The sequence below is a fragment of the Cottoperca gobio genome, chromosome 3, assembly GCF_900634415.1.
Source record: "Cottoperca gobio chromosome 3, fCotGob3.1, whole genome shotgun sequence".
Classification (NCBI taxonomy): Eukaryota; Metazoa; Chordata; class Actinopteri; order Perciformes; family Bovichtidae; genus Cottoperca; species Cottoperca gobio.
Window position 1 is genome coordinate 12574532 of NC_041357.1, and position 26539 is coordinate 12601070.

At 39.9% G+C, this 26539-nt stretch overlaps 2 protein-coding genes across 2 annotated transcripts in view; both read right to left on the minus strand.

Moving 5' to 3' along the window:
• Positions 1-3235: 3235 nt before the first annotated feature.
• On the minus strand, positions 3236-5304 carry rxfp3.3a1 (relaxin family peptide receptor 3.3a1). The gene has a single exon (XM_029427638.1). The coding sequence runs from the start codon at positions 4938-4940 to the stop codon at positions 3954-3956; it is 987 nt and encodes a 328-aa protein (XP_029283498.1). The 5' UTR covers positions 4941-5304; the 3' UTR covers positions 3236-3953.
• A 186-nt stretch (positions 5305-5490) lies between these two features.
• The window catches only part of LOC115005629 (E3 SUMO-protein ligase PIAS1-like), a 50004-nt gene continuing 28955 nt past the window's right edge, over positions 5491-26539 (minus strand). Inside the window, exons 3-13 of the mRNA XM_029427555.1 lie at positions 18665-18749; positions 18422-18560; positions 18090-18224; positions 16904-17009; positions 15347-15420; positions 14910-15070; positions 13388-13524; positions 12772-13003; positions 11570-11709; positions 11352-11392; positions 5491-9995 (exon numbers count right to left, since the gene is read on the minus strand). Coding sequence (XP_029283415.1) covers positions 9633-9995; positions 11352-11392; positions 11570-11709; positions 12772-13003; positions 13388-13524; positions 14910-15070; positions 15347-15420; positions 16904-17009; positions 18090-18224; positions 18422-18560; positions 18665-18749 — 1613 coding nt within the window. The 3' untranslated portion in view covers positions 5491-9632. The remainder of the gene's footprint in view (positions 9996-11351; positions 11393-11569; positions 11710-12771; positions 13004-13387; positions 13525-14909; positions 15071-15346; positions 15421-16903; positions 17010-18089; positions 18225-18421; positions 18561-18664; positions 18750-26539) is intronic.

Below are 26539 nucleotides of genomic sequence, written 5' to 3' on the forward strand. Positions count from 1 at the left end.
AAGATACTGAAAAACCCCTGAGTCCCTACCAGCTGCAACAGACAGACAGACAGCCTCTTCTAAGACCAATAAACATCTTTTCAGCAACAAGAACAGTTCAATTAATGTGTATCTGTTTCTGGGGAGGGAAAGTTAAGTTAAAATGGAAAATATTATACTTTATGAAATTCTCCTGTAGAGATGATTGATGAGGAACTGCATGAGAAAAAGTAAAGAATCATTCTAAAATGTCAAAAAAAGACCCAAGGGAGGCAGAAGAAAAATATTTCCAAGACATATCAGAATTGGTAAAACGGTCAAATAAAGCACTTGGCAAACTTACGACCCTTTAATGACTCACTCATATTTTGGTCAGAAAAACCTGTAAAAATGTTCTGCATCTCCATTAATTACTCTTTATCTGCCTCTCTGACAATACCGTAAAAAAAAAAGAAGAAGAAGAAAAGAAATCCAGATTCGGTGCATTGTTGTGTTGCACCGAGTGGAAAAAAAGAGAGCATCAACAAACAGACATTTTTTAGCATTTAGATTCATGCATGGGAAAGTATTGTACTAATATGCATCATATAAATTAATATAAAGTAAATAAGTAATAATAAAATAAATGAGACTAAACATAAATAATTATAAAATATTATTTAAGGATAATAGTAAAATATAAGTAGATGGAAAATAAATAAAGTTAAAGTTTTTGTGTTCTTGAATCCAGTGAACAGATATAAAATAACAAAACACATCTACTTACTACTGTGGTTAAGTACAATTTGGAGGTATTTGTTCTTTACTTCAGTATTTGCATTTTGGGCAACATCTACTCCACAACATTTCAGAGGAATATATTGTACTTTTTACTCCACTACATTTATCCAAGCACTATAGTTACATTTCAGATTTTCAAATTAAGATTTGACATTAAAATAACATAATAATGTAATAAAATACAACAAATTGTAGCAGTTCTAAAATTTGTTTTGCGTATGACGGCTTACAAAAAAGTGTACCCTATGGATGTCCATGTTTCAGATGTCTCTGTGTAACGCTGGCTGGCATAACACAGACAAAAACCCAAAAGCACAATTGAAGAAAGCAAGTTAAGAGTGAGTCCAAAATCTTTAATCCGTACAGCAGGCACAGTCTCAATCAGTTAGGCAAAAAAATCATTCTTTACTCATATCCACGAGGAAAAAAATGAGTAAAATGAGTAAAGAATCAGAGTCTGGGAAATGAAGCAGGCAGGATCAGACAGGTAAGTGCAAGGAATGCTGGGATGTTTAGCATAGTGCAAAGAAAAAGACAACCTGTCTAATGACTAGTGGGAGTGGACTGGTATATACCTGTATATATATTGCAGAGACAATCAGGGAAATAGGAAGCAGGTGAGCTAGTGGGAGGAGCAGGTCAGGTGGTGAAACTGGCAGGAAACAGGACAAGTTACCATAGAGCAGGTGAGCGCGGCTGGGTCTGAAATAACGAAACAGTAAAGTGGAAAACCTGGCAGAATAAACAAGTGAGAGAGTGATCGGGAGGGATTTGTGACTTTAGAGCTTTAGCAGTTCCATCAAACTTCTCAGATGTTTTGATTTAAATAACCATTCAAGGCCCAGAGAGGTAAAATGATCAAATGTATCTTTAAAAATGTAAAGATTGTCTCCAATCTGGAAATTATTCTAAGTAATCTCACGACCCGCTCAGATTTATTTTACAACTCTTTAAGGGGGCTCGACCCCGAAGTTGGGAACCGCCGGACTAAAAAACCTCACTGTATATAAAACCAGCTCCACTACAAGCAGCTACATCAGTAACATTGATGCATCAGTATTAACAATCTAATAATGTCTTAATATTTCAGTCACAAAGGCCATTGTTTCTGGGTACTTTTACTTTTCATACTTAAAATAAGTAATGTTGCTGATAATGCTTCTGCTCACGTAAGATTTTAAAGAAGGTCTTTTACTTGTAATATATATATATATATATATATTATACAATATAATTATGTATTTAAAGGGCTTTGTTAATTATCCACCAATTAGCTAATGGCACTTTAAATAACAATGCATTTGTATCTCAAAAACAACAAATAAATGGCAGAGAACAGGCAAAAGTTGTCATGTTTACCATCACAAATGAAAATAGGAACAAACTGAAAGTATTTGAACTCTGCTGGAACGACTGGCAGGCTGTTTCTTTCCTTTTTCTTTGGTCACGTTCCTTCTCTTTATTTCTTCCGAGTTCAGGTTTATTACAGCAATAACAATCAGCCATTTAATAGGCAGTCATAATGGCAAGCAGCACTCACAATGTGCCGCGCAAGAGCAGTTATCTTTATGTGTCTATAAGGGGTGATAACAAAAGTGTTCGATTAAGACTGTTTTACATTCATTGTCTCAGTCATTTGACATTTTTTTCAATAACAGTTTCCTGAGAAGACATCTAATTAGAGCTTTCAACAACTGCATTTTCACTAAATGTCAGCCCTGTAATGAGTTGTCAAAGAGCTGACCTTTACGAGACCTACTTTAGTTCCTCATGACTGAAGCAACAGAAAAAACTAGAAGAATAAAGGTGACACCATCACATCTATTTTATATTTTAGTACAGTAAAAAGTACAATATTTCCCTCTGAAATGTAAAGTAGCAGAAAATTATATTACAAGTATAGAAAAAGTAACCTCAGAATTGTACTTAAGTAAATGCACTATACTTTCCACCACGGGCTGCTTCTATGAGATCAGTAAAGGTGTGTGTGTGTGTGTGTGTGTGTGTGTGTGTGTGGCCATGTACTGATACACCAGCCAGATTTCAGCTCACGTGAATCATCCATATCATGCACTAAAAGTAATCTTAAAAATAATAGAGCAAATTCAACCAATAGCTATAACTATTAGTGCATAAATACAACAGATAGATTTTTCCTTTAAACGCTTCCGTAATAAACTATAAATTGATTATCTTCCATTCAAATCAATCCAACATTATACATTCAGTTCATTTCAATCCTACCCCTTAACTGCAGCCAGTTTCCATCCTGCACACAAAGCTTTCATCAAAGTGCTTTGTATGCTCATGATGGTGGAACCCATTATTCTCAATGTGCAGGTCAGCGAGACACATCTGCCTTCACTGTTATTCAGATCAATCATTCATAACTTCTTATATCACCTGCTGATCAAATGGCACCTGTGGACATATTATTTGTGAGGAAAAATAACCAATGCGACAACTTGAGTACATTTTTTTATTATCACACATCGTGGATACAGGTTTTTTTTGTGCCAACATTTACAACAATCATATTTTATACATTTTTCTGTCTTTTGTGCCCAAGCTGTTGCTGCTGTAGTCCATCATTTAAAACATGGTCTGTAACTTTCCCTCCCTTGCTTTCAGGAGGTGATGTTTGCATTCATGACTGTCTTATAAACACACTACTTGTACACTGGTTACATTATTTGGTTACATTATTTTTACATTATTATGTTAAGACATTAACAGATGTAAAGAGCGCTAAATTACGATTCGCATGTTCAATTATGACGTCAGCACACCAATGCGTGTGCATGCATTAATGCAATGCACCAATGCAATGCATTACACTAGAGACACATGACAACTAATGGTTAATTATCAAGCAATGTTACAGTGGACATACGTGTACTTTTTTTTTTTACACAAAATGAGCAATTCCAATGCGTAAAGCGCAAATCCAGCTACAGCTGTTTCTCTATAGAAAGTAGCGACATTACGCACGTCTTTAACGACAAGAAGCGCTGATGAAAGTTACATGTTTTAATAAGCAGAATGGAGTAAATATTGACATAATGCTGCTTGTTTCTCATTATGCTTTCTGACAGGTTTCCTCTCTCACTCCAAGCCTGTTTAATCGTGCGCACTGGGTGCGTCGTGGTTGCTGTTTGTCAACACGTTAAACCATTCACAAAGCTCCAAAAACATTATCCTCTGTGTATTAAACTTCTCAGTTTGTTCCTGAACTCCTTCCTCATGAGGCAGTAAATAATTGGGTTGAGGCAGCTGTTGGTGTGAGCCAGACAGACGGTCACAGGGAACACATATGTGTGGACTATGTAGTACGCTCTGTCCCAGTTTGCAGCGTTCAGTTTGACCAGTACACTCCAGAAGGTGATGGCATGGTTCGGCATCCAGCACAGGAAGAAGGACAACACGACGATGGTGATAGATTTCGTAACTTGGGATCTCCGTTTGGGGTTGCTTGTTTTCATACTCCGGTTGCGGATGAAACGCAGCAGCATGATGTAGCTGATGGACACGATGGACATGGGAAATACAAAACCTACAAGTATTTTCTGTATGTGATAAACCGCTAGCCAGTACTGTCCACCAGGAAACCTCAGCAAACAGAGTTTTTCTCCGGTTACGTTGCTGACAGTTGAGAAAATCGACGTCGGTGCAGTGGCCAGAGTTGCCAGTGTCCAAATGATTGCGCAGGTCCATTTGGCTGAACAGGACTTGCGCGTGGTGCTGTTCTTCAGAGCCGAGGCGACTGACCAGTAGCGGGCGACACTCATGGCAGTGAGGAAAAACACGCTGGCGTACATGTTCATCACGGTGGCCGAGAGGATGATTTTGCACATGGCGTCTCCAAACGGCCAGCTGAAGTCCAGCACGGTGTCCACGGCCCAGAAGGGCAGAGTGAGCACGAACTGCAGGTCCGTCAATGCCAAGTTGAGCACGAAGAAGTTCACTGTGGACTTCTTCCTCTCTTGTTTGACCCTGATGAAGAAGAGGACCAGCAGGTTGCCCATGAGCCCCGCAGCGCAGACGACAGAATACACAAGGCAGATGAGGAACCTCAGGATCGGGCTCCCGTCGGCTGACACGTCGATGTCCTCCAGGTTGCTGAAGGAGTCCATCTCCATCAGTGACATGTTCCAACAAACGCTCTCATTTTCTTCATTCATAATATCAGCAGGCACTTTAGGATAATCTCGTCAGTGAGAGGTCTGTAATTGAGATGGATAAAAACATTTCTGTCCACATAGAGCTGGATCATGGAGTGCCACATAAGAACATGATGCCATCCCAACTCCTCCATCTGTATTCACCCCACCCTCCTGTCCCGCTATGTCCCTTCCTCTCATCTCCACCACTCACCCGCTCAGCTCTTACAGCATGACAGTAATGGCGGGGTTGAGCTGTTAATTGGTGAACATTAGGTTTGATGTGTCCATCAGTCTTGTGCATAACGCAGGCTTCAACATCGTTTTTAATCCATAATTAAACATTTAACTGATAATGTCAGAGGTCCATGTTATATAAAGCTCGTTTCACAATCAGGATGACATCGACTGGAGCTGACAAAGCGTGCGTAATTGGTTTTGTACCCTCACAGAAAGGGAATACTGCCGCCACCCAGTGTTCACTTCTAAGTGTAACAGGCTGTAAAAAATGTTATGAGAGCAACATGTTCAAACCTCTTCGTTTAAAAACAAGGGAACACACACAGAGAAATAACAGAATGCATTTTTATTACATCTAAACTTTTCTACATAAACAGGTAACATTCAATAAGTAAACAATTTCTTCCAATGCAGGTAATAAATATTTGTTTTTCACTTGGTATATTTGTACAGACTGACAAGGGTCTACTGTACACTGTCTTCTCCTCGCCCTCCTTGAAAAGTCTGTTTAGGATTTTTCTCGGATTAGAGCCGTGAAACAGAACCTGTGAATGTTTTAAGGCAGTGAGTGCAGATGTCGACTTGAGTCTGACTTTGAGATTATTTCTGTTGTGTAAGACTCTTTATTGGCCACAGTCCTTTTTTTTATTTTCAATAATAGTACAGCTTTCATTTTCTAAAAAATATATAAATTAATTTATTCTCTCGCTCTGAATTGACGCACAAAAAGCATACAAATGGACATCAAACACTCACGTTTGGATCTGAACTTTCAGGTTTCCACACAGACATAATATACACATTGTTGACTTTTCCCTTTTATTTAAGGTGAGGCATCATGACAACCAAAGAGTTGAGCTGCTCGACACGGTTGCCTTTGGAGATTTTGAAAACACCTTTTAGAGTAATAGTGGCCTTATTCCATTCACTTTATCCTGTGCAGACGCCGCTTTTGTCCCAGTGTCCTCACCCCAGCAAACACATAATCCGATGCAAGTAAATGCTCTATACTGTATGTACGGTGCACACGTTCACACCTGTGTGGGACTCAAGCTGTAGAGGGATTAAGATGGCCCTGTGCTTATCCATCCTCGCATGCAATCTTGACATTTCCGAACAAAAAAACTCCCACCGGCTCAAAAAGGACAGCTTCTCCCTCAGAAAAATAACAACTGTGGACCACAGGATGGAGCTGTGACACTATACATAATGAAACAACTGGGTTCTCCCATACAGAGCCCAGTATGTAGAGCACTTCAACAGAAACACATTCTGCGCTCTCTCACTTCCAGTGTGTAATCTGCTGCACCCTCTCATGACGAGCGTGAGGAAAGGAGAGGTTTAAATAAATTAATGGAGAAAACAGTGACCACCTCAACAAGCATCCAAATACTGGTGATTAATGTTCAAACTAACACGATGGGAACTAAAGATCAACACCTTCATCTGTGTAGAAAGTCAGCGTAACACCTCACAATAAAAGGTGCAAACACACGTTAAAGTAAATGCAAAACTAACACACACGTTTGTTTTAAAGCATGAATGAATGCGGCATGTGTCATGAAGTCCTGTTGCTCACTGTGATTAAGTTACTGCAAGTTTATGTGACCAGTTAATGAACTCAAAGTTACTTCATACATTCATTCATTTGACACCATATTAGCTTGCTTCCAGTTATATATAGTAGCATCGCTGTTCATGCATCTCCAACAATGTCTACTAAAAGTTTAGAAAGACTTTCAGACGTTCAGCCAATCAAATGGGTTTTTAAGTGTTTAACTTCACTTAATAAATGGAAGATTTTCTCTCAACCCATAAAGGAAATCAGGAAAATGTAATTCTCCAAATTTGGATACATGCCATGCAATAGTAGAGATTATTTCTGCAGCAACACATGAATGTCAGTTTGATAAAACAAAAACAAGAAACAGCTTCATATTTCTATAAGAATCAATACTGCCCCTTTTCTATTTAACTGGCTTCTGTATAATTTGGTGGCTTAAATGTATGTATGAAGTAACTGTGAGTGAATCATCAATTGATAATCCATTTGAAAATACCTAATCTCATAAACTCACAGGGACTTGGTGAGCAACAGGAGTTCATAATACATGCTGAATAAATGAATACATTAAATCAGCATGAGTCACGCTCGTATTAATTAAGCAAGTGCTTTGTGTCTTCATTATAAAGTGTTACACAGACGCATTTCCACAAAGAATAACTAAATGGTACCATTTTGAGACATCGTGCTGCTGCTGGCATCGTGACTAACACGCTTCACCCATGGAAATCAAACAATTTGTACAAAATATAATATATAGAAATAAGAATACAAAATAAATAAAATACTGAACAACACAAGACTTGTTCCTGGTCAGTGTGAGAGCCGGGGGGGGGGGGGGGGTTTGTTCCTCGGAGAAGAATGGGGAATAAAATTAAAGATGCCAACAGAGAGCGAGAACAGGAGGGAAGGAGCGGTGGGGGTCACTTTGGGTCGGGACAGGGGATGGGGGCTGCTGTCAGCAGTGATTATCTGGCGGTGGTGGGGATAATTGGGCTTTGAAGTGAGCTGCCCCTCTCAGACATCTGGAAGTGAAACATCAAGGAGAGGCTGATAAGAGAGGAAAGTTTCAAGGACACGCAGATTGAAGGAGGGGTGGGTTTACCGTGCAGGAGTGGTACCAGGCCTACTGTATGTCAACGCTAAAGTGACCTCGACAACCTCTGCCAGTAACCGGAATGGTAGCAAAGACCAAACGTGTGTCCGCTCTTAAAATTGTACAATACATTCATGAGAAAACTCTGTGTTTTCAGCTGAATCGAGGTACCCTACCTCGCTTTGACACTTCCACATCGTACACCGACGAGCTCGTAAGGTTTTTAAGTTACATACAGGTCATGTATTTTCAAACCAGCTGTCTTTGTGCCCAGTCTATAAGTTGGCATGTTGAGATCTCCCCTCTTTCACCGTGGCACGATTCAATGCTTTTCCAAAAGCAGTTTCCCAAAAGATAACTCCCTAAATACTTTCAAAGATATCAGTCACAAGTCAAGTCTTCACAAAAAGCTTGGACAGACATGGGACGGAGGTTGTGGGTGACCGTTTTTAAGACATTCTTTTGAGTTTGAAAACTCAAAACATCCCAAACACGCTGTGAAGCATGCACACACACACAGGCACTAGTTTAAACTTGGTCACATGCCATGGACGCCCGTCTCTTTAAAAGCCCCGACGCTGAAGCCAATACAACAGCTCGACCTTCATCGTAATACCTTTTTTTTTTAACAGTCAAGCAAAAAAACAATGAAACCGAAAAAAAACAAGAGACAAAATGACACAGTTCAAGAGTCTGAATAACCACCAGCTGAGACCACAGAAGTGGACACTTGGACTGAAAACACTGTGGCACACAGATTCAACTGCACTCCGATTATTGTGATAATTCTCATAGGTACCGTATCTTATTTTTGGCATTGTGCAAAAAAAACAACAACTCTAAATTGGCAAGTATAAATAGTCTAAAAGTCTGCATTTCTAAATGCTTTATGCCGGCAGAGTCTTTGCGAGCAGTTGGAAATCAAGGAGGTGAAAATGAAAAACCAGAAATGGTTCATTTTCACCTTCAAACTCCCCACAGCATTAACCTGAAGGTCAAAGGGAATGCATATATATATATATATATATACTATATATTTATAACTGTTTAAATATCATACATAACTTAAAAGCATAATAAAATTATTAGTACATGAATAAAACTGTAAATTCAGTGTTCTTGTCATCGGACAGAGAAATAATACACCATGAATTTAAAAATGAGCATGAGTAAGAGAGAAAGAGAATTGAAGTTTAAATTGTAGAAATGCAAATAAAACATAATGTAAGCAGGATAAAAGAGAAGAAAAAGAGAACCACATGGCGACGGGCATATGTAGAAGCTTTTGTGAGAAAGAAATAAACCAAATAAAACCTCAGTCCTCCACTTAATAACAGCGATTGAAGCAGCTCACTAGACTGAAAATGTCCCGATTTAACATACAAAAGTAAAAGAGTAAAATATATTTTGTTCTCTGTACACGGTGCCAACTCTTCGTTTTTGTAAAAAAGAGCATTCCTCCTTTGTATTTCTTGCTCAAGTCCAGTCTTTGCTGTTTGTGCCGGGTTGGCACCAGTATCTCAGTTACGTGGCTTCACATGCTGGACAGGTTTCTGATCTGAAGTCCGTTTGCAAACAGAACGTCCACCGCTGACCCGTTTCCGTGATGACTCGGTACTGTTCTCAGGTCAGTCTAGTGAAGCGGACCCTCTCAAAATATTAGTGCTCTTCTTGAAGCAGTCTTGTCATTACGCCTCCAAGTGTGATGGCTTGGGGCCAGTCTAGTTTCTGGATCAAAACTTTACCCTGCAGTCAAAAAAGTTTGTCACCGGATCGCAGATGGACCCAAAGTGTAGTCTCGACTGTTCTCCAGTCAGTCCAACGATATAACATCAGGTATCCCGCCGTAAATAGCTGCCACTGCTGCTTCAGCGCTGCTCAGGCTGGCCACCACTCCGGGGTGTGTGAGTGAGGAGTGTGAGCCCGAGTGTGAAGACGAGTGTGTGGAGTGAGTGTCGCGGAGGCTGCTGGATGACACCAGGCTGCTGCTGCTGCCCGAGTTGCTCGCCCCGTTGGTCGGCGCGGACAGCGAAGGGGCCGAGGAGGCTCCGGATTGGTCGAGGAACAGCTGGGACGAGGAGGACGAGGTGCTGTAGGGCAGGAAGCGGTTGAGAAGCAGCTCGTGGTCGTCTGAGGCTGAAGCGGCGGCCGCTGCTGCCATCACCATGTTGTAATGCTGAAGCGCAGCAGAAACACAAGAGAGCAGGAAGTGAGTTCACATTAGAGGCTGCGAAAGTTACCAAACAATAAAAGTAGCTCCTGGCTGAGTTTGGATAAACTTCTGAAATGTTTTTGGTCTAAGAGTAGTTCTCAAAGCATGTTAGCAATAAAAGTCTGAGAGTTAAAGGAAAAATACAACATAATGAACTTTTAGAAAAGCATATTATGATGGTGTCCGAGGTAATAATAATCTAGTAAATATATAACAAAGGTGCACTAGTGTGAAGAAGAATTTTTGTTTGGGAATTGCTTGGTTATATATGATATACATATATTTTAATTTGCTTCTTTCTTAAAATTGCTTTGGTTTCTATTTGAGTTGTATAAATGACTGGGTAAAATCGATGCTGTAATGTAGAATAACCGGATCAGTTGGAATAAAACATCCCACACGAGGACGTGTTTCACCAGTTGGTACTTTACTTTGTTTCCCTAAAACATCAGTTAATGTTTTTTTTTAGATATATTGTTAATATTAATGTATTTGTGCTTCTGTGTATTGATTCATATTTTATTTCACATTCACCGACACATTCATCCGTCAACCAATCACTGCGGACATAGTGATTACATTAAATTGATGTCATCCACAACAACAGGGACCCTTGTCGTGTCACAGTAAAGGTTTCTCTCAGCAGCTTTGTGAACAAGTCTTCAGGAGAAAGTAGATCCAATGAAAAGGTGCTACAGGGCGACTGATTCTGGAAATGTAACGTATGTAATGGAACATTTTTAAATGTAATTTTTCAATACTGTGTGAACCACATATGAAATTCAATTCACCCTCAATGTATTTATTTTTTTGGTGATTCCTGAGAACCAACCCTGTGAAATGTTATTTTCAAATAACAGAATTCAGACAGAGCAGAATGACAGATGAGGAGAGACGTCTGTATTTAGGTTTCACTGCCTCAGTGAATTCCCCCCACCGGTAACCGTGGGGGTAACGACCATCATTTGTCAAACGTCTCGCTCACACGTCTCCTTAAATAGCCCGTAGAGACAGTAGCAGACAGTGACACAGATAAACTGTGTACCAGCTGATTGTGTGACATTTTATGACCAAATATCACATTTTAAATATGTTTTATTTTATTCTGAAATGTTTGACTCTGGATCTGTACTTACTGCAGAGGACGTTTGTCAGCAGAGAACACTTAGTGCAGCTTTGTTTTGTTTTTTGGTGAGCACAAATAGATTATTAAGTAGAGTCAGAGCCTTTTATTATTCTGAAATGACCCACGGTCCCAGGCTTCCACTTCACTGAAAACAAAAATGTATCAGCTGGTCATTTGAGCGATGTTGTACGTACCTGATGATTGTCGCTTTGAAGAAAAGAGAAGAAGTTCAACTCTGGAAATCAAGTAGAGGCAGAGTCAATGGTGAATACCAACAACAAGTGTAGAGATATAAATATGGACCTGTTCGGTAAATGTAAAGTTTAAATACGTGTATTATGTGTTTGAATGTCATGTTGTTGTTTTGAGCAATGAACCAAATCATTTAGAGCCGGCCTGTGTTCGTCATTACCAGACAGGTCGTTGGGGGTGTGGTAGTAGGGTCTATAGTCCTGGATGAGTGGGGGGACAGGAGGGATGTAGCTGGTGTCCACGGCTGGCATGCTGGGAGTACAGCTCACAGGAGAGGCCTGGTGGTGCAGGTTCAACACTCTGAAGGCAGATACAGAGGAAGAGGTTTAGAGATGAAGAGCTAAAGAGGCCACGTAATCTATAATTAGGCTTTTATTTCATGTTGTATTTATTTGAACAGGGCGTGCCGTCTCCTCCTCTGACCTCAAAACACAAAAGCTCTGATAACAGTCACAGGATTCATTAAAGTCAAATGAAGCAGCAGAAGTTTCTACACAGATGCACATAACATGTTTTAATTTGTCAGGAAATAGCAGCTGTCAAGAGTTTCAGAGAGCTTTCCTTTCAACAAAATCCTCAGAGGTCGCTTTACACTCGAACCATCAGTGTCAATCTTTACAACTATGGCTACGTAGACTGCAGGGGAAAATGGCCCAAATCGGTGTTGCTGAATTCAACCAAAGTTGACACCAAAATTAAAAATGCAGGTAATAAAATACGTTTTCTCAACGGTAAAATGTTTAGCTTCCACCGGCCGCTGCTCGTTTGGAGTTAAAGTTCAATTCTCCCAATTTTTTTGTACACGAGCTTACACCTTGTACTTAAAGGAAACATTTTGTAACACAGTTGTTAACACGAAGGAATCCTGATTTAACTGGTAGAGTGTAATGCCGATCCAAACCGCGAGTCGCATAACATTGTTAACATAAAAAATAAATGTGACCAGGCGCGTCCAAAATAGCTCTTCCCAGTCCACGATGTTTGGATATGTTTGCCAAGTATTTCCTTCTATCTTGACATTTATATATTATATGTGGAATTAAGATTTGGCTGAACTTTAATCCTCTGATCACAATGCTGATGTGCAGAAAGTCACCCATTTCTGGATCTTTACATCCAACTTAACTTTCAAAAACAGTTTAGACGCAAAACTTTCTCCGTCAGCACTCTCCGCTTCCTTCTGGGAGTGCTGTTGATGTGAAATGGTAAAAGCAACTTCTGTGTTCAAGTGCAGAACTCATGAATCATTTAACATCTAGATTCATAATCTGAGCAGCAAAAAATGGGCCTCATTTCCACATTTAATGAAATACAAAACTGCGTGTGGAGAAGAAAACACGGTCTTGGGTGTGTGTGTCTGACCCTTTGTTGATGATGGGCGGTGACGGCGGGGACATAGAGGGACACGGCCTTTTGGGTGGAGGAGGCAGTGGTGGCGGCGGCGAAGGCGGTGAATCCTGCTCTTCGTCATCTGAGGAGCTGTCCAGTGTCAAGTCGATCACCTCCACTTTCTTGCTATTGCTGCTGTCGCTGCCACCGTGGCTGGACGACGACGAGCTCCGCTGATCCGAGCCGGCAGACGTTCGACATGAACCTGGAGAGCATCAGTGGAATATTAGTTTGTGTGCTCAAGATTTTCTGAGGCTGCAAAGTAGACAACAAAGCTCCGCTGAATACTGTGAATGTGCTAAAATGCACACATACAAATCTCTCAATTTTCTCCTACTCTCAAGTGAGATACAGTATGTTTGTTACTATGGAGACAGGCAGTTTACTCAGTGGCATCATGATTGATGCCTCACCAAATTAAAACTGACAATGCATACACAAAGAGGGATGGAAATGCCCGTTCTCTCTACCACGTGTCTGTAATCCTAACTTAATTACTTCCAGGCTTCTCTCACTGCCTTCATATAGAAGCAACCTTTCTGGTTCTTAACCCACACTGTCCCCCCTTCATCCCTCAAGAATGTCTCACCATCCAGCCCGTTGTTATAGGAAGCAGATGAGACCTCCTGCACTTCTTTCTTAGACCTCATGGGGGCCCAGCTGCCATCTTCCTTGAACTGGATCTCATCACAGTCCATGCAGCTGTTGAGGATCTCCACGAAAAGCCTGAGAACAAACACACACGTCATAACACAAACCCATCCCAAGAAAATATACACAAACACACACACACACACACACACACACACACACACAAACACACACACACACACACACACACACACACAGGAACAAAGACTGAGCGTAGTGGAAAATATCTTTAACATCTAAAGGCAAGAACTCTGAACAGGCTAACAGCACTGTGCTTTGGTGAGTTAGATGAATACCATTATCTTTTTATATCATGTGCTCAGCCACATCCTGAAGGCTTTAAAGGTGGCTGGGTAAGTGTTTGGAACAAACTGAACATATGCATCAATGACAGAAAGTGGAAAGAGTGGTTTGAAAAGCTTTTACGAACACATGTTTTAAGTGACCCACAGTATCTCTATCCATACTGGCAGGAGGAGGCAGCTCTCCTCCTCAAAGCGGCATGACATAAGCTTTTCAGAGCCACCTTGAAGTCTACAGGATGCCAATAAGATAGATGTGTTAATACTTCAAAAGGCTACAAAAGATGAGAGTGTTTCTGTGAAGCCTTAGATTTGAGTCTATATAAATCACAATGTATCAGTGCAGTATTTCCCTTCAAGAAAACATCACTTGAACGGTGTGGAGCATGTAGTCTTGAGTAAATGTGTAGTTAAGGTAGTTCGATCAGGGAGTTTAACAGCTGAGTTAGACAAGAAAAGCTGTAGAAGACCACAAGATGCAGCTCTAAAAAGCTAGTCGGACCTTGGGCCCTATCTTACATTCGACACACAGCGCAGTTATCATTTGTTACGCCATGTTCATGCAATACAAAAAAAAAACCATAGCATAAGAAAAAAAAAAAAAAAAGTATTGCAAAAGTCAAGAATCATACATTTTAAATATATACCGGTATATTAATTGTAATATACGTGTTAAAGGAAAGCAGCTGTACAGTGTTTGAAACAAAGAGGATGGGATGTGAGGAGAAAAACAGTTTGTCCTTTCTGGTTGGAAGACATGGTAGCTCAACAGAGTCTAAGAAATAGTTTAGATATTTTTGGATATAAGCTAACAAATGTAAGCTTTCTTTGAATCCTCTCATGTCTGTGATCATGAAGCTACAGCCAGCAGCTGGTTAGCTTAGCTTAGTGCAACGACTGAAAACAGGGGGGGAACAGCGAGCCTGGCTCCACCTGCCAACATCCCTAAAGCTCATTAATTAACACATTATATATATATATATATATATATATATATATATATATATATATATATATATATATATATATATATATATATATGTGTGTGTGTTTTATAGGCACAAAAAAACAAAAAGTAAAAAAATGACAAGCTGTGTTTTTAGGTTAAAGTTTTGAACATCTGTTGCTAACAGGTCGGCTGTAGGATGTGGAACCTACCCGTCGATGATGAGGTGTTCATAGGGGGCCTTCTTGTCACAGACAGGACACACCCAGGTGGGCTTCTTCTCGTTCATCTGGATGTACAGTGTGGCGTCAAAGCACTGCAGGTGGGAGCATGTCAGCGCCCGGCATGGGATCATCAGGCGCATCTTCCCCAGCTGCACAATGTGCACACACATTTAGTCAAGGCATGAAGAGGACACACACAGCAGGGATGGAGAGTATACGGGAGGCATAAATGTCACAAACGTGCCAAACCCACATGGAGAAGGTGCATGATGGGGGTTTAGAAGACAATTAGATCGTGCACACAAAGTTAAGGGCATATGGGCATGTTGAGACACATACACAGAAAAGAATGGACGGACACGTCTTAGCATGACTGAATCTCTAAACACTGCCTTAAATTCATGAGGAGCAGGGAGCGTGTTTACCGGGCAGAGCAGCGACACTCGAAGGCTCGTCGTGGCTATTTCACTGTCTGGATCTGCTGTTAGCTTCTCTTTGACTGCAGAAAAGAAGTAAAGCACACACATGCACACGCACACGCACACAGACACACACACACACACACACACACACACACACACACACACACACACACACACACAAAAGAGTGAGTGAGAACCACACAGCAGATGGGTTCAGTTTCTCATTTCAGACTGCAACTCCTTGACTACGGTACGTGTTTCAAACCATTTCATGAATAATGATGAATTCAAGAGCTCCTCACGCTGTGTGGGGCTGACCCGGGCTCCACTGCACCTGAAGGTTCTTATATCACATGTTGCCGCACACAAGATTAACAGAAAGTACAATTTATTTCAACCTAAGATGTGTTAAGTTACTAAAGCTTTTTAATGCCACTTTAAATTAAATTTAAGATCATTTTTATGCACAATTCTTTCCGCTATGCAGACCAGCACATTGTTAATGCAAGAGGCCTTTGGTGAAATATTTTTAAAGAAATTGATGTTACCAAATATCTTTGAGCTTTTAAAAAAAGCAACGTCTAAAAAACGTTTCAGTGAAATCATACTTCGAATCAAATCAAATTGATTTATATCAATATCACAAATTACACATTTGTCCTCAGACCCTCGCATCGCTTCACAATTAAAGGGGGACAAATGGAAGAAACCTCAGGGAGAGCAGCTGAGGAGGGATCCCTCTCCCAGGACGGACAGACGTGCAATAGATGACGTGTGCACAGGATAAACAAATTGAATACTTGGCATGTCTTTGTATTTTTAAGTCTTTTAAAAATTGATTTAAGACATTCTAAGACCAGCTAAGGCCTTCTTTTTAGATGAATTAATTTAATGCCTTTTAATACTTTTTAAGGATCTGCAGGATCCATGTAAGAAGTTATGGAGCAAAAAACACATTTCACCAGCAGTTTCTTCTGTTTCAGACAAGATATCACATCCAATATACAATTAACTAAATAAATGAAAGATGTAACATCATGAAACCTACAAGCATTTTGCACAACTTTCCTTATTAAACCATATATTTACCAGCTAATATGTGAGCTGAATTTATAAGAAAGAAGTTAAAAAATTAAAAAGTCAAATCGGAGCGCTGTTGTCTTTTTCCGTTCATAATCTACATTTAGGATTCAGTATCTTCAAGGTCTGATCGTGAGTGGTCTTATTTTAATAGTTGGATTCATAAAACCATAAACACACAGATAAGTTATCTTCATATTCAAAAAAAGGGTTGGGATGCAACAACACAACATTTTTCTCTCACAATAACTCAACTAATACCCATCTACTGATATTGCTTCATGTCCTGACACCAGTGCTCTCTTTTTCACACATTTAAAATAAAAATAAAAATTCAAAACAACTTTATTAATCCCGAAAGGGCCAACTGATAATGTGAATCAGTCATGTCCAAGGCCTGATCCACTTATATATAAGGTCAATATCGATCCAGCATATTTAATGAGTGAACCTTTAAAACAAAACAAATTAAGTCCTTACTGAGCGCTCTGGAGTGGTCCGGGTTTCTGATGCCTTTTGCCCGTAGTCTCTGTAACAACACTGTGGATGACTGCTGCTTCACCAAGTACACTGCCATGGAGTAACTCTGTGGACACACGCAAATGCATAGAATATAATGTCATAATGTGCATATTGAAACTTTAAATCCCACCTAGAGACATGCTATGCTTTGCATTTTCTTGCCAGAGTTCTGGGCCAGTTACAGAGAAAGTAACGGTGTTACCCAAGGGAACTTCAGCAGGCAGGATGTCTTTGTGATGTTCAGTCGATCCCGCTGCTCTGAGACTACGTTCAGCCATGTGTGAGGAAGCAGCGAGGGCAGGGACACAGTATGTTCTTTCATTGTGAAACGGTTCCTCTACTGCTGTCTGTAGAACAACATCAAGCTCCACCCAACTAAATATAGGTCAGCATATGAGATAATAAAGCTATTTTTAGACTAATTAACATTCATTAGGTCTAGAGAGGTGATATCGTCAATAACTCTGCCTTCTCTCAGCGTGCATTTTAACCATACAGGCTTTTATATGGACGGGCTTTCCCTGAAAGTTTATGTTTTCTTACTCTGCTCCACCATTTATTGCTGTTTTGTTTGTAATAACTCAGCACAGAAATCACACTTCCTGGGCTTTAAACTGCTTCCCACACATATGCATGCAAGTAATCTAGGCAAGATGATGAATTTAAATTAAGATGCTGAATATAACAGAAGTCTGCTTTAAGCCTACATAAATCTTTTGTCATGGCGTCTGTGCCGGTCCATGTGAACACAACAACACAACATGTGATGATTCTCAATAGAAAGTACTCGATGCAATCAGATTAATCTTAATCATGATTCGTCAATAATTTATTTAAGCTAAGAGTTCATATTAATATATTGCATTTTATAAAGAACAGTATGTATCATATATATTAATGATTGTATAGTTTGCCAAATTGGATAGATTAGATTAAAGATGATAATCAGGGCTGTGTATGATCACTTATTCTTTAAACATAAAGTCTATAAAATCAGTTTAACAGACACAAAGCAAGAAAATGTGTATATTTGAGAAGGTTTTATGAGCAAATGTTTAGTCATTTTACTTAATAAATACTTTATTACTTATCAAAAAAAGGTTCAAGAGTCCCTTGTTAGAAACCGTGAGTCTTCGGTTCTTACCCTTCCAATCTCAGCGGTCCACGACACCACAATGGTATTGGGAACTGTGGTGGACAATCTGACCAGTGAGGTAATGTTGATGGGCCGGCTTGGCCGCTTGGGCTCTACGCCGTTTTTGGTTGGAGGAAGGTAACCCTGAATGTCACACATGAATATTAGAAAGAAAACAGATGAATATTAGAAAGTTGAATTCTAATGAAAATGTTTCAACACTAACATGAGACACAAGACAGAGAAGGTTGAACAAGTGAAATGAAAAGATGCTACACAGTGGCAGGACAAAGACGCCATGTTTAGCTGGTTGTTTATGCCATTAATGCGGCGCTCCTCACCGGCAGGTTACATGGCTTCCCGTTGACTTTCACACACAGATTGGGTGGGAAATGGTCTTCCTGAGGACAGCTCGTCTCCGACAGGCAAAACCGCAACTGCACTTGAACTGAGAAATCACATTTGGTCCCCGAGATGTCCCTTTGAACACAGAAACAAATATATCACCCTATATCTGAAGAAATCCCGTACATTTATGAATTCATAAACAGCATCCTGGACTGTCGGAGCGGTGCTCATCTTACATCGAGCTGCTGATCTGCTGGACTTGTTGTGGCGTTAATGCGAAGGCGAAACACGTCTCCTGAAATCGCTGGCTGTTGTCTGATGCTGCAGAGACAGTGAGACAGACGAAGGAGAGACATTTGTGATAACCGGGAAAATCATATACATGCACCAAGTTTTTAACAGTGTCAAAATGTCAGAGATAAGGAAGACCAAGCCTCTGCAAATAAGACCAAGCAATACAGTAAACACTGTTTTCATCTACAGATAAGCATTCAACTCAGAAAAAAGGAGAAGAAGTGTAATGTATCCAGTGTCTGCTGCATAAACAGCATTATTAGGTGGACCTTGTAGGCATGAAATTAGTAAAAGCTTAAGAACACCTGGATGTCAAAACCAGACCACTTCACACAGAGGTGAAGAAGAAGAAAATGTGTGTGTGCGTGCTCTATTTTTAGGCCCACCGAGAGGTGCTGGAAATAACTGGTGTACCAACCCAGCCTCAATTAAAGAGACAGCAAGTTCACAGAGGCAAGAAAAGCTTGTCTGTTAGAAGGAGGTTAGTATGAAAGCTATGAGGGTTCAAACCTAAGTGTGTTTTGTATTTGTACCAATACGAATAGATCAACATTTTTGGGTGATATGCTCATTGACTTCCTTTCTGAGAGTTAGAAAAAAAAAGATCGGACCACTCTCTGTGTCTGTGTTCAGGATGAAGCCAGAGGTGGAACGCCATTAGCCAAGCTTAGCTTAGCATTAAGACTGAAATCAAGTGCAAACAGCTAACGTGGCTCTGTCCAAAGGTAACAAAATATTTATCATGTAGGAGTGACAGGACGTATGTTATGTTGTAAAAGTAATTATAATGAAAACAAACTTAGTTACTTTAATAATCTGTCTTTTAAAATGAAATAACAAGATTTCAACATTCAACATTTGTGTGTGTGTGTGTGTGTGTGTGTGTGTGTGTGTGTGTGTATTGTGTGTGTGTGCATTGTGTGTGTGTGTGAGAGTGTGTGTGTGTGTGTGTGTGTGTGTGTGTGTGTGTGTGTTGTTCAAAGTCGCTGTAGTGTTAGCATGCTACAAATTTGAATCTGGAAGATTGTTTTATATATAATGTACACAAATGCAAACAAACATTTCATGCCATGTCACTTTACTGAAAAATGTTCTGTATTTAAAAAAACTAAAGTTAAAAGTATTCATAGACTTTAACTAAGAATGATTTGTTCAATGATTGGTCGGCCATTAGATTTGAGATGATAAGACTGTGGTGTGTTTGTTAACCGCCACAGCACCACCGAGAGGGTTTTTATTTTTATTTACCTGGGCAAACCTGTGTGGTGCCTGACAAAGATCAGACCCACAGTGATTTTACACCACAGGGAAGACGTTCTGAGGTTGCTGAAGAATGCTTATTTCGGTGTAATCAAGACCGGTGCTGAGCCTGTGTCTGTTGGGGAAAGTACTTCTGCTGTGTTTATTTATAGCCTCAGAAAGCCGGGCGCCCATTGGTAGAGAGTGCACTCGAGGCAAAATACTTTCTGAGTTTTCATCTTAAAAAATTCAAATCTCCACCAGAAAAAGAAGATAAGAACTGAGAAGCGAATGGAAACCTTTCGATGCTGCCGCAGTGTTTATTGATTTATATGTGCATGCTGAAAATATGAGTACTGATTGAAACCAACTAAAATCTTCTCCACTGAGCAAAACCTTTTAGCATTAACCACAATAGCGCTCCGTACGCCGGCGAATTAGCATTACAGACCAGTATCACCAACCATCATTAAAACAGAACTCCCTTTATGTGCTCATGTCATATTTTAAACATAATTGCTGTATCTCAGTGGGAGCCTTTTGGCCTGAAGGCTGCGTAAGTGAGGGGGAAGATAAGTTTCTGTCATCATGAATCCTGATCGTTGCTTTAATTACTTAGAATAATGTTGTGAACTGTCAGTGAGTGACAGCTTAAAAACAAATGCAGAGAATATGTGTGCACGCATGTTCAACACACCCAGCAGGATGAAGAGCATGGAGGTAATTTCAGTCTGTGTAGGGCGTTGAGGGGGACGCAGTGGACGATTACTGGACCAATCATGTTCCTCCTCTCATCAGCCTTTCAAACAGCCATTTATTTTCAAAGTAATGACCCCATCTTACCACCCGCAGGGTATATCATTTGTATGGCATGTATTTATTTTATGTTTCTGTTACTGCATCTTTGGAGCAGCAGCCTGTGTACTGCAGAACAAAATCATACGCAGCATAAGTGTGCTTTCGAACAACAGTCTTCCTCCTCGCCGGGCACACGGGCTATAAATAGAAAGTGCTCTCTCACTCTCTCTCACTCTGCCCTCTCTTGCTCTCTCTCGCTCTCTCGCTCACTCTCCCCCATCATCTCTCCATCGCTCTATAACTCACTCTCTCTGGCAGCGGATTCTTTTTTCCTTGTGTCTCAATGTGTGTGGTTAGGAGAGATATGAGAAGGGTTGAAATGAGCTTTGATTGATGTCTTCCTCTCGCTCTCACACACACACACACACACACAAACTTACTTTTACCCCAACACACACACACACACACACACACACACACACACACACACACACACACACACACACACACACACACACACACACACACACACACAGTAGCTTCTTTCACTCCAGCGATTTAAGATACATAGTGTTTTATTTGCCTAACACATTGTGTTATTAAAACTAAGGCTCGATATCAGACCGGAATACTTTTCTGGTACGGATTGATAGAAAACTGTGAAGTACTGAAACATGGCATCAAATGCTCAGATACTTTACCATCCATGAACCGACAGGGTCCGAGTTAAATCACCATGTTGCCAAATGTATGCAGTATTTAAAGTGTTTGTAAGGCTGCTTATGCTAGACAACATTTAAAGGAGTAGTTTGTCATTTTGTGCTCTTTTGCTTTCTTGATGAGGCAGCAGCCGGTTAGCTTAGCATTGTATAGCACAAAGACTGGAAACAGGGGGGAATAGCTAGTTAGTGATAGCTTGGCTCTCTGTTCACCAGCTCCTCTGAAGCTCACTAATTAACATGTTAGATCTTGTTTATTCAATCCACACAACAACCACAGTTGCGATTGAACAGGGCAGGTATGGGTCAGACGTTTCCTCTGGGAGTCGTTTCCCTGTTTACAGACTTTCTGCTAAGCTAAGCGGCTGCTGGCTCCAGCTTCACATTTAGCGTAGAGACATGAGAGTGGTATTGATATTATCATCCAACTCGCAGCAGGAAAGCGGAAAAAGGATATTTCCCCAAAAAAGTTAAACTAGTAGTTTGACATTTGAGTAGTTTGGTGTCTTATGTTTGATAAATAAATTATACATTCCAAAATGTAATATTTAAAAACATTTTTATCATACCCAGCCTTACTCAAAACCAAATATATTGCCATATTATTCATAATTATGCATAGTAGAAGACATGAGCACACTATCAGAGTAGGCCTAATTACTGTAGTTAAACAATCACGAGTATTATGTTTAGCAAATCTATTGTCGGCTGAATTTATCCAACTTTTGTTTGGTCGTGCAAGACACAAGTTCTCTCTATTTAAACCGTGATCTTCACATACATTCTGTCTAACGTGAGTGATAAGCTTTGCAGAGTTCAGAGGTCAAGTACAGCAAAGAAAGATAAAGATTCCTATCCTTTAAAGATCTGGGGTTACACAGTATTCATCCTGATTTGCGGCCTTTTCAAATATGAGACGTGTATATCTGCCAAAATATAAACCAAGTGACAAAGTGTGAACTGCATGTGTGATGATCATTTCATATCTAGAACACAAGAGGAGGCTAAATTAGATTTGATGACATGTACTCGAAGGAGAAACTCACCAGTTGAGGAATAATATCATTATTGTAAATGAAGTAAACTATATCAGATACAAAATGTAATTTTAATGAATGAAGTCTCTACTTAACTTCTCCGAAAGACGACACAATATGAATGATGCTGCGAGCAGAAATGTAATTACTGCTATTAAGCACATTCCTATTCCTGCTCGTGGTGCTTCTTAGATTATGAACATTAACAAATCGTTGGGACATTAATTTTGAAACACAGGTGGTATTAAAATAAACAAGTAAGAGCTTCTAATAGTGCAAATCTCCCAACGTGCGTCATTGAGTTTGTTCTGACAAAACATCACCGCTGATAAGACCTCGCTCTCTGCTTTAAGGTTTTTTTTAAGTTTGTACGGGTGGAGAGTGGGTGTTATGGAGCTTATGGAAAACATTTATTTTCAAGACCACGGTATATCTCAAACGTAAAAAGCATGTCCTTTTTTTTTTAACAAAATCAATCCAACAGTTTTGAAATCATGCTTTAACTGTCAGGAATGATGTTTAAAGGGTTATCGTGGACCTAAGAGAGCAAACTGTACGGCATGAAAACCTGCAGACTCTCCGTCCTTCATGGTACACGGTTTGAGACCCCTGCTGTGCCACTGTGCTGCTTTTTACATGGTTTAATAATGTAAAATGTATGTGTTGGGAAGACAGATGGTGGTGGGAAGAGTGACAGATGGGAAAATGACCTCAAATGGGTTGATGTTTACAGTGAAGAGGAAATAAACCAAGGAGGACACAAAACATGCAGCGAGTTGCCATTTTTATTAGGTATGGTGTATGAAACTATTCGTCTGAGAGGTTTCTAATAGTTGTTCTATCCCACTTAGAGATAAATAATCAACAGGTTAATCGATAATGAAAATAATAGCTGGTTGTGTTAAGTGTTTCTAATATTCTTTCCTCATAGATATAAATGGGGTGTGCACAATAATACAAACACCCGCAGCACCACAAACTACAGCATCAGAAATATTTGCTGTTTGAACAAAGACTGAGCAGTTGAGCCTTCTGAAGGATCTATTGCAGAGTCCAGAAACCATAATATCATATGATAGTAAAACACTGACATTCTTGTCATTTACAGTTTCGGGTCAAAGAACAAAACAAAACACTGTCGGTAACCTGAGAGACTTTGTAACCTGCACATTTATGTGTGAACTAAATTTATGTTCCAGTTTGCTCACATCTGGTCTCAAGGTTAAAATGAAATGTTACGACGATTTTATACTGAAACCCGGCCGTACTATAGTGTTTCATAGTGACAATATGGGGGGTGGGGGGGTTAACAGTAGGCATTGTCTGGATAGTAGGAATATTCTTACAATGCTTATTGTGGCCCTGCAGTCGGTAAAAACCTTGAAAACCTTCGGTGCTCGGCTGGTTTGAAGAGAAGATGTGTGAGCTAAGCTACAGAGAATGTGCTCAGCTCTACGGCCCGTCTTCAGCACAACAAAGCCCAGCTGGAGTTTATTAACTTGCTAGTGGCTTTGCTACTTTTTCTCTGTTTGGTACACCGCAGGCACACACACACACACACACACACACACACACACACACACACACACACACACACACACACACACACACACACACACACACACACACACACACACACACACACACACACACACACACACACGCAGAACAAAGACACAAATCCTTTCAGTGTCACTCAAATTCCAAACTACAATGCTAGAAGGATCCGGATGTTACACCCACACTCACACTGACAATCGAACACTTTCCAGAATCCTTTATTATCTGCATGAGGCTATTGTACGGTTATATATCGACAGGGCTCATTAAGGCATTCCAGTGTGCTTACAGGACGGCTCAGGCTGGCATTACATTTGCTCAGTCTGGCAGCTGAACCCTGCTATCCCAGTCAATGTATATACTGTAGCAAGCGTTTCACAATGTCCTTAGAGCTTGGCTCCATGCAATATACACCATGCCCAAGTGATTATATCATGAGACACACTAACAGCAACATTAAATGTCTCACAACGATGGAAAAATCAGTGTTGCTTATGTTTGAGATTAGCTAAAAGAGCGAGAAATGTTTAGAGTTATAATCAAAGTTTGGGTCCGTCTAATCAGGCAACACGTGGGGATGATGATGCGCCGACTGAGAAGAAAATAATGCTGCTTTTATAGACTCTGAGAGAAGGAAGCCATTTTGTGCAGTGTGTTTATAGTTCGGAGCAGCCAGGGCTCCTTCACTGACGTTCATTTGTTGTGAGAAAGCCGAGTTGTCGACAAGGAGATAAAAGATTTTGCTCAGGATCAGGCAGCTGGTAAAACTCAGCTTGTGTTTTGATGTCGAGTGAAGAGGTGTATGTAGCTGATAATGTACAACAAATATAATATCTTTACTGATTCCCTGGAGGAGACATGTATTTGATTGCTGATCCAATGGGTAAAACAAGATGTACAGAGCAACTGGATAAAGTGTGCTTGCTCAAGGACACTCAGGGAGGATAACTGCTTGAACTCACAACTTCTGGAGGACTGTTTAAAAAAAACATCCTGATACGCAATTTCTTCCATCCTGCCAGTGATAGTTGGCCACTTTCTGAATGAAATCAAATAATCAACAACAGTCGTCAATGATTGGCCTGTTGCCTTGTTACTCCTGTATGGGGTTGATTAGATCTATTCATTTAAGTCACAGTAAAATTTCTCATAATGAGCCGGCTCTCAAATGCTGTTTTCACTCAGTGATTCATTAATTGAAGATTGATTGTACTTTGCTTTCTTGATATTAGGCTGCAGGTAATTAATCGCAGCACTTCTAACATATGTTTCACAATAAAATCCTTCATGTAAAGTGACGGATTCACTGCTTCTGAACCGCTGAAAGTGTTTCAATGTGAAACAGCAGAACGAGCCAATTAACAAAGGAGAGCAGAAAACAGAGAATATGATCAAATATATGTGATTAGTAATGAAACACAATCTTAAATAACGGCCCGGCTCTCCTCACCTTGTTTTCTTTATTGACAACTTTAGAATATATTTATAAAATGCAACATATCATACTTTGTCTATAGAGGTGCGCACAAATAGCCAGCAGTGCACAACCTTTGTGAACAAATTTGAATTTGAAATATTTTAAAGCAGCTATAGAGTATTTTACACACGTAGCCTGTATGTGAACTTCCTAACTAATAATTGTGGAGTTCCATAAAGTTTCAAGAAACTTTCCCTTATATCATTTATTTTATGAATGAGGGACTCATAGAGCCGCAGCGATTACGCGACTAATATTTGACCGGCACAAAATAAATCTGCAACTATTTTGATAATCAATTAATCGCTTCAGTTATATTTCAAGAACAATTTCCAAATATTCTCAGAGTCCTGCCTCTCAAATTATGAAGATTTGATGCGTTTTCTTGTCATAATTGGAAGCATATTGAATATATTTGGGTTTTAGACTCTTAATTAGATAAAAACAAACATGAGAAAGCAAAATGCTGAATTAAGAAAATATTCAAATAGATTAATCGATAACGAAAACACATTCATAAATCTAATCAAATCCCCCGCTGTAGAGAGGCAACCTGTTTTGTAAGTACAAAGTTTGTATCAGGTGTGAGTCATTAATAAGTAATTGTGTTTACAGTGTAACTAACAGATGGCACCGTGCTTCATGTCCTGCCACCAAAGTAAACTGAGGAGCTGAAGATAGATTCCTTTTCTAACCTGGGCCTTTACGACTATACAGAAGGCAAATATAACGGTGACCTACAAGCCTAAATGTACATTTAAAACATTCTTAAAGTTCCCCTGCAGTTTTTGACTATGTAAAAATAAGACAATAAGACGATGGACAGATTCAAACCCAATGCTAATAGGGAACCTGGTGGCATCCCGAACCCAGACTCAGGTGAGGAGTCTGTTGTGCATCAGAATGGTAAGTGTAGCTGGCATGTTTTATTTGTTTATGCTGTTTGTTAGCTTGTTAGCTTGTAACTGGCAGTGGCTGACACAGCGT

What these genes read in the sequence shown, in the direction of transcription:
- rxfp3.3a1 (XM_029427638.1), bottom strand. Translation starts at nt 4,940, where the DNA reads ATGAATGAAGAAAATGAGAGCGTTTGTTGGAACATGTCACTGATGGAG.